This window comes from Rhipicephalus microplus, chromosome 4 (genome assembly GCF_043290135.1).
Source record: "Rhipicephalus microplus isolate Deutch F79 chromosome 4, USDA_Rmic, whole genome shotgun sequence".
NCBI lineage: Eukaryota > Metazoa > Arthropoda > Arachnida > Ixodida > Ixodidae > Rhipicephalus > Rhipicephalus microplus.
This window is the reverse complement of record NC_134703.1, coordinates 1,638,843-1,652,370: the sequence shown is the minus strand read 5'-3', so window position 1 is coordinate 1,652,370 and position 13,528 is coordinate 1,638,843. Positions and strand designations below refer to the sequence as shown.

At 45.8% G+C, this 13,528-nt stretch overlaps 1 protein-coding gene across 1 annotated transcript in view; it reads right to left on the bottom strand.

Moving 5' to 3' along the window:
* Positions 1-13,528, bottom strand: part of LOC142814067 (kin of IRRE-like protein 2) — a 176,908-nt gene that overhangs the window by 119,451 nt on the left and 43,929 nt on the right. The window contains exon 3 of the mRNA XM_075892005.1: positions 5,997-6,042. Within this exon, the coding sequence (XP_075748120.1) occupies positions 5,997-6,042 (46 nt within the window). The remainder of the gene's footprint in view (positions 1-5,996; positions 6,043-13,528) is intronic.

Here is a 13,528-nt window from a genome sequence, read left to right as displayed (position 1 = left end):
GCTGCCACGATAAAGTGTACAAACAGCTGGGGAGAGGGAGAAGGGGGGGGGGGGGGTTGGACAGTGGGCATACCATGCAGGAGCTCGTTGCATCGACGCGCTTTGAAGACTCAAGACTTCGCGAGTGGGAACATAACACCAATTAAGGAACCGACCATCGTCTTTCACGTCCTAACGCTAAGCTTTCGCCATCTCATAGCTCGCTTAGCTTTTGCATACAGCCCGTAGTTGTCATGCGCATTTCGCCACTCGCGCGGTTTTCCGCAGCTGGGGCAAAGCTAGAGGAGGAAGCGAGCGCTATCGTCTGTCTGGATGACGGCGAAAATATACTACGTATTCATTTACGCCGATGCACAGGTGAGCTGAGATACTCAAATATCGTTACTTTTCTTTATCACCGAGCAAGCACGAGACGTCCATTGACGGTATTATTTCAGCAGCTTTAGTAGTCGTGCGTGCAACTACAGGCCTTACAAAACAAGGGTACGTCATTTATTAGTTTTAATACTGCGCAGAAACTGGAACTAATTTCTTCATTTGTTTTTTTTCAGCGACCATAGTTAAAATTTTGACTTCTTTTATTGGAACGTTCAGTTCATAAAAGAAAAATAAATAGTATGAGAGGCATGCTCACTCGAGTGGACAGTAAAAAAAGTACACAAATAACACTCAACAAAATTTAACGACTTAATAATAGAAGCTACCGCGAGCCCGAATCATTCCGGCTTAAAAAAATAATAAGCCGTTTAACTTGGATAATCTGCGCTGGCTGCATTTTCCTTCATGGTTATTTGAAAAACAGTGCGGTAAAAAAAAAAAAGATTTTTTTAAATGACGACAGTCGGCATTTTTGCTCGAAATATTTCAATTTATTCTTTGAGTTTTCAAGTTCCAAAAACTTACTCTTTAAACGCGATTTTTCACTCCGTAGATAGGGTCGCTTCTCCTGTATAAGGCTGTTTATGAGGCAAAGCCAGCTTCTGAAGCTGAAGGAGAGCAAATGTTAAAACTCCTACAAATAAAATTCTGCTTTCATTGAGGAGATCCTACAAAGCATCAACATAAAGCAAGTGTCCGAGACACTTTTACTTCATTGAGATGGAATTTCAGAAGTATACCTTCACTTCACACAAACGTTTCAGATGTTGTACTTTTCCAAATACCCATACGCGCCAGTAGTAGATGGCACATATGCTGAACTTGGTTCAACAAACAAAAGTAAGTTACGTATACTAAAAAGTCTTGATGATTTCGAAGGCAGCTCAAACCTTGGGTAACTACAAACACCTTCAATTGTAATTTATAAGAGACAACTTGGTTTACAACAACGAACCAATCAAATACACAAATCGTGTCCTTCGAAAAGCAGCATTTTTCTGGACGCACATTCACTGAAGCGTGTGCCTTACGGAAATCCGCATGTTTGATCGGGTTTGATACGACAGTGGAGCTTCTGCGGAAGGCGTGGAAACCGCGCTAAAGAGGGCGATTAACGAAAAGTCTGCTAGTGAAACATGATAAAACAATTTACTAACAGAAAATCAAATGCCACAGAGTACGAGAACGCGTCATTCAAAGCGTATCTTACCAGCTAACAAAGTCAGGAGCACGTCATGTTTATTGAATAAAACTTTAAATACAGAAACATACGCAAACAGCTGCGCTAACAAACAAATCGCGCCAGTGCACCACGAACGATGACTCATATCCAAACGCTCACATACAAATGCGCACACTTCAGCACACTCGCGCACACAGACACACACTGCAAAAGCGCAACGAAGTCGGCACCTTCTAACGACTTCCGCCTACGGGTCGCCTATTAGGCGAATGCGAACGGGTACCGGTTCACGAGCATTCTCTGCGTCCCCAACATCGGCTATCGAGCGTTTAAAATTCCGCTGCGAAAGACGGAACCTCCCTCTCCCGCACACACTTACAAAAGTTGATTACGACCTCCCACACGGCTGCACAATGAAGAACCGCTCAGCTCCAGTCAATTTCAAAAGGCCTCTTTCTCGCCGACAAACGTTTATTACTCCTTTTCCTCTATTCCTGCCTCTCAAAAACTTTCTACGAGAATGGAAGGGAAAGGTCGGCAAACTGCGAAGCGTTCATGCAGCCGCACCGGGTGTTAATGTCTGAGAAAAAATACAGAAAACAGCTAAAGAGTTCATGACCTGTGTACCAGTTTCATTCCTGAATGTGAGAAACTAAGGCTTTTCGAAAAAGACAAAAACAAGAACTTTAAAACGAGAAAACAAGGTTAAACGTAAATGTCGTCATTGATGGGCGTTCGTGGCCCTGAAAGCACTCTCGACTCGGAACGCTCATTCCGCAAGTGAGTCGGGCAGCAGGCGCCGGCTGCGATCCGAGCGCGAATTCTTGACGGTTACGTCCCCCTTCCTCTCGCTCAAAAAAAAAAAAAAGCTATCCCAAGTGCCTCGGAAGCGGTGTCTATTTCTACTCAACTGCGTGAATCGCCAGTGAAGAGCTCCTTTGTCTGCGAGTGCGCAGATTAGAAACAATTTACCGAAGCTCTCTTTCTCTTTGAAAGCCATTCCCTTCTCACCCTAAAGACGTGACAACTTGATTTGAGAAGGAAAGGAAAACGGAAGGGGAAATTGCCGGCACACCCAGCGATTGCCATCCGATTTGGTTACGCGAGCCGCATACCCGCCGAGGGCGCTGCATAGATTTGGGCCGCTTTTAGCCAGGCGAACGACATTCGTTCTGCATAATGCAATGTTCAAAGCGGAAAGGGCACAGTCTCATCTCCACGCACCAAGCGCGTTTCAAATGAGCCGGTGAGTGACATGAAGTTCTACTCAGACACAATCTGTGGTCCGATATATATACTTTTTTCTTCTCCTTGCGCACGTAGCTGGACGATACGAAGAGCTACTTTTTATGGCTGTCATTAAATGAACACGGCGCCACTTCTATCTCCTTGTTTATTGTCCTCCATTGCTAATATCAAAAAAAAACGATCCCAGTGTTCATTTCGCAGAAAGCGCAACGGATTGTAAAATGGTATGGAATAATGGAACACATTGAAAGTAAGCGCTTTCTTCTCTGGTATGTGAGCCGTCCTGTTTTATGAATAGTGTCGCCGTAATTTGAACCCCTGTGCACTATTAAGGTTGCTGTAATCGATTGTTTTTAGAGCTGCGCCACAAACTGTTTTCTTGACTGTTTTGTACGTTAGCAAATCGTATCATGCAATTTTTCTATGTGTAGTTTTTTCAAGCATGGATGGAATGTAAATCTTGTGAAAAGAAACAATGCAAGGGGACATTATGTCTGGCATGCTTGAAGTGCAAAATAGATTGATGTCGTTTGAACATTAGATAAGGGCATAGGCTCATTTACTGAGGATACGGGGGTGGGAGGGGGTGCTGTTACTTAGGTGGGTTTTTATCTAAGCTGACACACGTGGAACGACTGCAGAGAAACGACTGCTTTCAACTTTACAACGCGTGACAAGCGTGTGAGGAAAGTGTAAGAATACAAGCGCCAGTTTTGAAGATTATGCTTCATGCTTAACACCGCCATTGCAAACACTGCCAGCAGCACACGTACAAAGTAGTGACTAAAGAAAAAGAAACAAGCAACGAATGTTTCCGACGAATTCGTCACAAAAAAATCTAGAAATTGACGTGATTACAGTCTTTAGGGGCTTGTGAATGTTCACGACTGCAATACATAGCTCCGCCATGATAACATGAAAATGACGACGCATATCTGACCACATATTTTGAATGCTCGCCCAACGATAGTATTACAATTCATAGTAGCACGATAGTGCGATAGTACTACCATGTAGTATAGTGTATCACGACAGTACTGCGCTTAGTACTGCCAGTGTAATACTATCGTAGTAAGTGTAGTACGATAGCACTACACTTCGCCTTCACTCCCAAGAAGTATGCCGAAGGGCGCATGTCGTCATGGGAACAATGCCAGAACCACGATACAGAATTTAGCCAGCATTCATGTTGCGTTCAGCATGTGACCAGCGAGCACTTGATATACATAGTACGGGTTGAATTTCCCCGGTACGAAGATCCGATACGGCAGCCGGAGGAAAAGGAGAGGGTGCGGTGGTGGGTGGAGGGGGCAGTCAACCGTCGACCTTTTCCGGCGTCGTGGCTCGCCGCATGTGTCATTCGCTGGACCGGAAGAGACGAAGCGACACACCCGAATCGGACAGCGAAAGAAGGAAGCTTAGCCGCTCACCGAATGAAATGAACTACCAAACACGGTGAGAAGGGCATGTCAGAAAAAAAAAGTGGGAAAATATACGACGACCTAAAGAAATGTTTCTGACAAAACAGGGTGAAAATCAGCTACGTTGTGGCATTAAAAAAGCATGCAGATTATAAAACAGAAAATATTAGGCATTGTGATGTTAGAGGAAAGGGGGAGAGATGGTCAGATTTTCTGTGAAGGGTCGAGGTCGCGCCTGTGTGCAAATCGTTTTTTTTTTCTTTTTGAACAGGATCCACGGGCCGTTAGCCCCGTCCCGTAGGCGACCATGCGTTTCGACTTTGTCGGCCGGGCCGCATCCCCGTCTCCCCGCGCGACTGATCCGCCACTCGAGCCGACAACCTGACCGAACGGTGGTTGGCGACCGTGCGTTTTGCTTTCTGGTCGTCAGAAAGAGCGATGGCACTCTCAGACAATGTACGAAGATGCTGCCCCGTCGATTATAACGGTTCGGAGAAGCGCTAAAAACTTGACAACACCGCTTACGAGAACATTTCTTCGCGGAGTTCGCTCACGAACATATGTCTAAGCAAGTAGAGCAGGGAAGTAGCGAGAAATTATTTTCCGGGAACGGCTTCGTACTGTTAATAGAACGAAATTACACCAACTCACCATAATTCAATGTCACTCAGTAAGGTACTAACCACTATACGATCACGGCAATGTCACTCAGTGCATGACACTTTACCTTATATGCGCATGCTCTACGTCACGATTCTGTTCATGACAAATAGGATGGGGGTGTTCAACGACCTTTTATGAATGTTCGTTCGTGTTTGTAGAAGTGCGTGATATATATATATATATATATATATATATATATATATATATATATATATATATATATATATATATATATATATATATATATGCCCCAGTAACGTGCCCCGAGCCCCGCCGCGGTGGTCTAGTGGCTAAGGTAGTCGGCTGCTGACCCGCAGGGCGCGGGTTCGAATCCCGGCTGCGGCGGCTGCATTTCCGATGGAGGCGAAAATGTTGTAGGCCCGTGTGCTCAGATTTGGGTGCACGTTAAAGAACCCCAGGTGGTCTAAATTTCCGGAGCCCTCCACTACGGCGTCTCTCATATAGTGGTTTTGGGACGTTAAACCCCACATATCAATCAGTAACGTGCCCCGACTAACATCGCACATGCGTAAGTTGGTGGTACTTTATTTTCTTGACAGCGCAAATTAAAAATACATGAATGACAAACCAACAAATTCCTAACTAAATTCTTATGTTCTCGCTATAGGCTCAATGAAAAACATCGAAATCAACTTATTTGCAGGACAACTGCACAACGACAAAAACTCGCCGCGATCTTTTTGCACATTTCTAGTTGTATTCTAAGGATTCTCTTTCGGTCTCTTGAATATTAAGATAGGTTAGTACAACCGTAGTTTACATTAATAATGAATAAAGTATTGATATTCGGACTTTCATATAAAGAGCCCTTCCTGAATTTTCGGAAGGTCGAATTACATATCTGTTTTTTTTAGAAATTGTTCCACTTTTTCCTAACGGCTCGTATTGTACTATTAGAACAGAGAGGAACTTTGTTATATTATCTCTCAAAGGACGTTTCATAGTTCAGAACCTGCGAGCCAACATTTCTGAGCACAGGTATCTGTCATAGTTGAAAGGTAGCTTCGTGATCTTGTGCTGTTTCTTCTACGTCTCCGTCAGTCTATGCAAATGCTTCTCCAAGGATAACCAAGTGCGCTCACCGTATACGGCGCTGCATTTAGATTGCAGTTGTCGAGTTATCCTTACCTGCAAAATAAAAAAGAAAGCACAGTGAGGCATTTAGCACAGTGCACGAGTGGTTGCATTGCATCGGCACTGAATGCATACCACAAAAAAAAACGCGTCTCTGCTAATTCAATATGAACATACTTGCCAGACAACCATAAAAGTACTAAATGTACACGCCTGAATCATTCAAAACACTTTAAGGGGGCATTCACCATGCCAATTGATTTGGGTGGAATGAACATTCAATTTACACAGATATAGAAAGATCAAATCAGGGAAAACAGAAGATATGATCACAAAGAATTCACGGTGTGCTGAACACTACTAAGAGCACAGGAGTGGAGTATAATTATTAGGATGAGAAGGGAAAGTACAAGCAGGCCACGTGGGCTTTATGACTACTGCTCACAGAACACTGACACCTGTCAGTAACAGAGTCGCTAAAGCGGGCTGGTTGTTTAAAGAAGCTGCAAAAACCCAGTCGTCCACCTCTGGTGCGATGACGAGTTCTAGTTCGGTTTGTTTTGCACGATGCTGCTCGTAAAAACTACTTAGACAAGCGCAACTTTACTAGGAGGCACACACACACACACACACACACACACACACACACACACACACACACACACACACACACACAGACAGACACACACACACACACACACACACATACACACACATACATTGTCACGTGCTACAAAAGGTCTTCAACTACGAAGAACTGAGCCGGCGGGAAGACGCACCGAAAACTGCCAAGATGGCTGCTTCAATAATCAACAACTAGCCAGAGCACGAGCTGCCCCAGAACATCGTCTTCCATTCTCGCGGGCAGGCATGGCTTGCGCTCGCCGTAACTAGCGGCCAAGTGGCATTATTCCCCCTCTGAGAAAAAAAAAAGGCATCACTCTGATGCTTGGAAAATGCAAAGGCAAAGGCGGGGCGAACCAACAGAAAATACGCGCATACACAAAAACAGCGATATGGTTCATGCGCAGTCACACTACCGCGTGAAGTACGGCTTCAGGTGCACCACTTGGACAATCTCCGAAGATTAAGTCTCGGGAACAGTCACGAAGTACGAGGCAGCTGGCGAGAAACGTACGTCCCCGAATGCTCACTCTGATAGTGCACATGCCGATTAGGGTGACTACGTGCCCGCCGGCAGTACGAATTTGTGCTTCGTACCAAGGCGTTACAACTTCCTTTATGTGCGCTGCTAGTTTCCCGCTTATGATCGAGTAGTCCGCACCTGTGTCTAATAATGCACTAACGTCGTGGTGACCGTCGACTACCACATGTATATCTAGAGAAAATCTGCTTCTGGCTTTCGTCGCTGTCGTCGGGGAATCGCTCCGTGTCCGCGCTTGCGTCGGTGGGAGGCCTTGCTTGCGTTGAGTGTCAGCGGCCTCGCTTCCGAAGGTCGCTGTCGTTAGTTTTCCCGCCTAGGGCTTGGCGAGCGCACCGGCGCCGCTCCGGGGAGGCTCCGAAAATTTGGAGAAGATCGCCTTGGGGATGGGGACTGCGACTGCCGCCGCAGTGGCATGCGCTGTTGCGAGAGGTAATCTTCAATAGCTCTCGGTCTTTCGCCAAAACTCGGGTGTGGTGCGTCGACGGCAAAACCCTGTAGTCTGAGGCGACCATCGGGACATTCCCGGTACACATGTCCAGCTTCACCACAGTGGTAACACAGTGGTCGTCTGTCCGGTGTGCGCCATACGTCGGATTTTTTGAGAAGCGGCTGTCGAAGTGCTGAATTGGCTGCAGCGAAGGAAGTGCATCCTGAGTAATAGGATTAACGAAGCGCGGTGAAGCAGGAATATATCGGCTTACAGCTTCTGCGTATGATGCACGATGTGGCTCCACCAGGACAGGCGGTACATAGCTGGAAGGCGGCACTTGGAGAGCCTGTCGTGCTTCGTTTCTGACAAGGCTGCAAATAGACCCTGCAGTAGGTTGGGACTGACACTGAATCTTTTGTAGTTCGTCGCTCACCACCGATCGAATGAGATCGCAAAGAGACTCGATGTTGATGTTGCTTGCCGCACCTCTGATCTGACCTATTGACGAAGCGGCATCACTTGCCGGTGGTACACAGTAGAGCGTTGCTGCAGCACTTGCTCCATGGTTGTGGCTTCGGTCAAAAATTCCGCCACGGTCTTTGGGGGACAGCGAACGAGGCCAGCGAAAAGCTGCTTCTTCACTCCTCGCATTAAATGACGGACCATCTTTTCTTCTGCCATTTCGGGGTCGGCTCGACAAAAGAGACTCGTCATGTCCACGACGTACATCATGACGATTTCATTCGGCATTTGGAGGCGCGACTGAATCGCTCGCTCGGCTCGTTCGCAGCAATCGGGATTGGCCCAACTTGCCAGCAGGTATCGACGAAAGACGCTCCACGAGGGAAAAGGCTCACGGTTTTCGTACCAAGTACGAGCGCTGTCCTCCAAGCTGAAATACACGTTCGTCATTTTGTCGAAGTCGGTTCAACCATTTTAGTCCGAAACCCGTTCGAACCGAGCCAGCAATTCTTCGACATCCTCCAAGACGGAACCGTGCAACACCTTCGGCACACGTGGCTTCCACAGCGTATGATGCGTGGCTGCAGCGCTTTCCTCTGCGTTGGAGGCTGCAGCGCCTTCCGTAGCGTTCGGGGGTGTGACAGACGTCATCTCGGGAAGAGGTCCACACGCTCAGGAGGTAGTCCTCGGAGTCTTCGGCTTGAGCGGTGGACAGGTGTTGTCACTGCAGGTACAGGGCTACCTGGAGGCGTTTGGAACATCGGATGGGGGTTACCCAGCACCTCCAGCAGTTGACACGTGCTACAAAAGGTCTTCAACTAGGAAGAACTGAGCCGGCGGGGAGACGCACCGAAAACTGGCAAGATGGCTGCTTCAATAATCAACAACTAGCCAGAGCACGCGCTGCCCCAGAACATCGTCTTCCATTCTCGCGGGCAGCCATGGCTTGCGCTCGCCGTAACTAGCGTCCAAGTGGCAATACACACACACACACACACACACACACACACACACACACACACACACACACACACACACACACACACACACACACACACACACACACACACACACACACACACACACACACACACACACACACACACACACACACACACACACACACACACACACACACACACACACACACACACACACACACACACACACACACACACACCTATATTTTATAATGGCGTTTCTACAAATTCCTGTCAATGATCACTAAAAATAATATCATGTTTCACTGGTTAGCGGCAACAGACGACTTAATTAAATCAACACTATGCAAGTGCCGTAGTCAGGTGGAGGTCAGACAGCTTTCGCAATTTTTCCTCTTTTTTTCTTTCTCCCCTCTGTTCTCTTTCATTGCTGTCACAGCTTCCTTCACAACTATGCGCAATTTTCTTCTCACTCTGCCCAGCATATTATTCATGCTCACGTTTCCTTGTCGAAGGCTCGTAGCGTGCTGCGGTGGTCCCAGCGGTCACTTTTGTTTCTTCCATGGCTCGGCCTCTAAGCGTTATCTGAGTACGTCGCTCGTTAACAGTGTCAGCTATAGCAACGGTCAACGCGTTGCTTCCAACTTTTACAGCCTCTTTGGGTTGTGTGCCTCATTTTCGCGGCTCTCCTTGCAATGTCATTAGTGAAATTCTGATGGTCACAAAGTGCAGTATCCCGTTTCACACTGTTGCGACGCCTGCAGTGTCAAGTATTCCACGCCCACATTCATTTCATTCTTTTCGCCCCTCAACGTTCAATCATGCCCTTTTATGCTTTCATTTTCTTGAACCCGGGGTTACGAAAACCGCTTTGATTTGACATTTCGTGCTTTTCTTTTTTTGAATTTAGTCACTTATTCATCTGGGCAAACGTAATGCTGCAACATGATCACTGTCGACGTGTTTAACAGAAACGGTGGCGCAAGACAGTCATTTGGCGGCAGTATCGGAACAAATATTGGACGCGAACACCGTGGAATAAAAATAAAAACTTTAAGCAAAATGAATTCTAGTCTGTGCTAGAGAACGGTAATATAAGAAGCCAAAAAAAAAAAACTAAAGTTTTTGAGATGCAAGAAGTTGAACGACAAGCGTATGAGCTTTTTGTAAAAGAAACACACAGAGATAGAGAGGATGTTCAGAACTACGAATACTTGAAGAATGTTTCGGAGTATTTATGCTTCTCTTTCTTACTCCTCTTCTTTTCTGTCTCTTTCCGTTCTATTATTCTCCTTTTCCCCCACCCCAAGTGTAGGGTAGCCAACCGAGTCTAGCTTGGTTAACCTCCCTGCCTTTCCTCTCTATTTATCTCTCTCTCTCTCTCTCTCTCTTAAGAATGTTCCACGAGTGTGAGAAACAGTCTAGCATAAAGGATGAAAATTTGGTGTTTCACATTTTTTTAGTTATAAAACGGTGCAGAAGACAATCAGTTCTCCCAAGTTTAATGATATTTCAGACAGTAAATGTTGTTGCCTTTAATGACTGAATTGTAGCGAGGTGACGCAAGAAGTCGTCACCGGTCACATTTTTGTGCAATACGGCCGGATTCGTCGCACGTTACTTTCCTTTAGAATAGGCTTCCGTGAAGTCTTCAGTTGATATAAAACGCGGTGCCGAAAAAGAAATGCCATATAGTATTCAATTCTCTGAAATCAAAAGAATTACTCAAACGGAAAACTTTCAGTGTTCTAATAGGATAAGCCAACAAAACTCTCAGACCTTAATAAAGTCTCCCCCCCTTTTTTTATCCTTTGTGGCCTTAGACCCAAAAAGGCTCTAAACTGAAAGAACAGATTAAACATTGAGCAAAAAAAGAAGGCGGGCAGCTGTCCGGTTTGGAAAAGCCATAAAAGTCAGGGTGCCGAGGTAAAAGAACCTAACACCATAGATCGTTAACAGGCACCCGCACACGCGCACGCACCTGCGAAGGAGAGAAGTCAACGACTCCGCCGAAGACGCCTTTGAATGCACGACACCAGCAAAGCAAGAAACGAAAGACATACTGGCAGAGCGTGAAGGGAGGCCGCGGCCTTTCGGTATCCCAAGCAAAGCCCCGGCAAGTCGCGAAGCACTTTCGCCAGGCTACACGCATACACGACAGCGCTTGCACCGACGCAGGCGCGTCCGCAAGAGTCGCCAAGGGAACAGTGTGCGCACGCAGAAAGTTTGCCAGTTTTATGCGTTCGCCTAGGAGCAAGTTAGGCAGGTATTCCCGGTGGTCATTAAGGCGTCGAGCGCGCGAACAAGTATGGCCCCAAAACGGCTGCCGCATAAACAGTGATTGACAGAAAGATGATATCAAAAAAGGAAAAAGAAGAAATAGATGGAAAGAAGAGGGGCAGGGGATGCTGAAGCGGCGGTGTCAGGGGGAGGAGGCACGAGTGGCTGAGCTGCAAATTCAGCATATGCACCTGGAAGACATCAAACCCGCGTACTTGGATTTCGGCACGCGATAACTAACACCAGATGGCCTACGTTTCAAGAGCCCTGCGCTGCGGCGTACATTATATGTCCTTGGTTTGGCGCTTTAAACGCCAGATAATATTAAGTGGGGAATTTCGCTCCTTTTAGCTCCCTGCGTAATCCACGTTAAAGTGAACTGGAGACAAAAGCCAATGCTTCTAGAAACCGAGCCACGGAGCTACTGCATCTAAAATTTATTGAATGTTCTAATGAATGTTAAGGCAGGTTAGAAAGGTGTCTCATCATATCGCGATAACTACCTTAATGCTGCCTGTAGTGTACGCGAGCGTCAGTAATTACATCGGAATGTAACGTAATGAATGTATGAATAGCAAACTTAACATCCCTGAGGCCAGGCTTCTGAGGTGGATATCAGTGTCCTCTCTGTGAAAGTAAGTTGAGTTTTGCTGATCGTTCTAAACTGGTCAAGCTCGTTGAAAAAATAAGCGCAGAATTTTATCTGCCAATGCTATTATCTGGCTAAAAACTAACAAAAAACGTGTGAGGATATGATCTGACATTATTTTCCTCAAATAACTTGCACTTAGTCTACACGGTATATATAGTATTCTTGCGTGTTTTCTCCGTGGTTGTATTGTCCTTGTAATCAGCATATCGAAGCCATAAGCACAGAAGTTAAAGTGGTGGGCACAAGTAAAACCAATTAAGAGTTAAACGCGCAGTTCTGAGAGGGATTTATTTTGCACCACCCTTGCATTGCAATATTAAATTCCGGAAATACACCCAAGTTTAGGTAGACGTCCCAAAACATGTGACAATGGTAATTTTCTGAATACCCCTTCAGACGTGTCGTTACCTATAGAAATTCGAGAACGGTAGTTTCCGCCTTCTCTACCCCGTTGTTTTTAATGACATGTATCTTTTACCAGCCAATGGTGCCCAATTGGTACCTAAGAACCTCCACATTATTTTTTTTGCGTGATATTCATCTGCCTCTTCTGCATTTCGCTAGAAAAGTCATCTGCTTGTCATTAGCACAGAATTACATTCTTAACCGAAAGTAACACCCATATTTTTGCTACCTGATGTCGGCCCTCACGTTAAAATCAAATAAGAAAATTCAGGTTGTTTTTGTTCGTGGTTTTTTTATTGCCGGAAAGTCACTAATTGTGTTACACTTCTGGTCACGTTATAGTTACAGTCGAGTAAATACGATAGTTTTGCTATGTTTTCCTCCCTTTTATCTCTACTTCTGCCCCGGTCCTTTTGACGCAATGGGCCCGCACTACAATCGATACGTCGATCAAACCCTTTCGGCAGATTGGCACTACTAGTACGCACGCAGCTGTCTCAGTTGTATGAGGTAAAGCACCACAGCGGTAAAACCGAAAAACGGGACGAATTCCAAAAGGTTGGAAGGGAGTGAGCTCACCTACATAAACCCAATTCCGACTAGATAGCTGAAGTGCACATTCAAATGACTCTTCTGTGCCCGGTGTCACTGCAAATTTCCATAAAGGCGGGTGCACGATCGGCACACCTCCTTTTACAATACTTGTTTTTTTTTCCTTCTTACCAGGCAGCCAGCATATTCGCTTTGACAGACAAAACACAACAGAACGGTCACTTTCTCACTCAGAAAGAACGCACACAGATCATTCTCGTGTGCCGCAAAAATGAGGTCATTATTATTCTTTTGCAGGGTGTACGTTTCCTTTTTACGCAGTTAGATCGATTCAGCAATTGCTGTAGGAACAGTTGACCGAATCCATGCGTTTATCTCCGGTCATCTACTTTTATCACTATTACTTCAGTGCCTCACGTGAGATTTTTTTTCGCTCAAATGCTGCATCGACTGACAGCACTTGTTGAAAAACCCTATCATTGTCCTTTCTGAGAAAAGCCAGCGCTTGCATTTTCAGTAATGGGATCTACGAGTTTAATCTCTTGGCCAGAAAGGTACGCTACAGCTAATGTACGATTCACCCGCCTGATATCACATTGACGATTTTATGTAAAAACAAGCCTAATGACATTCTGCTACCACAAATAAGTATT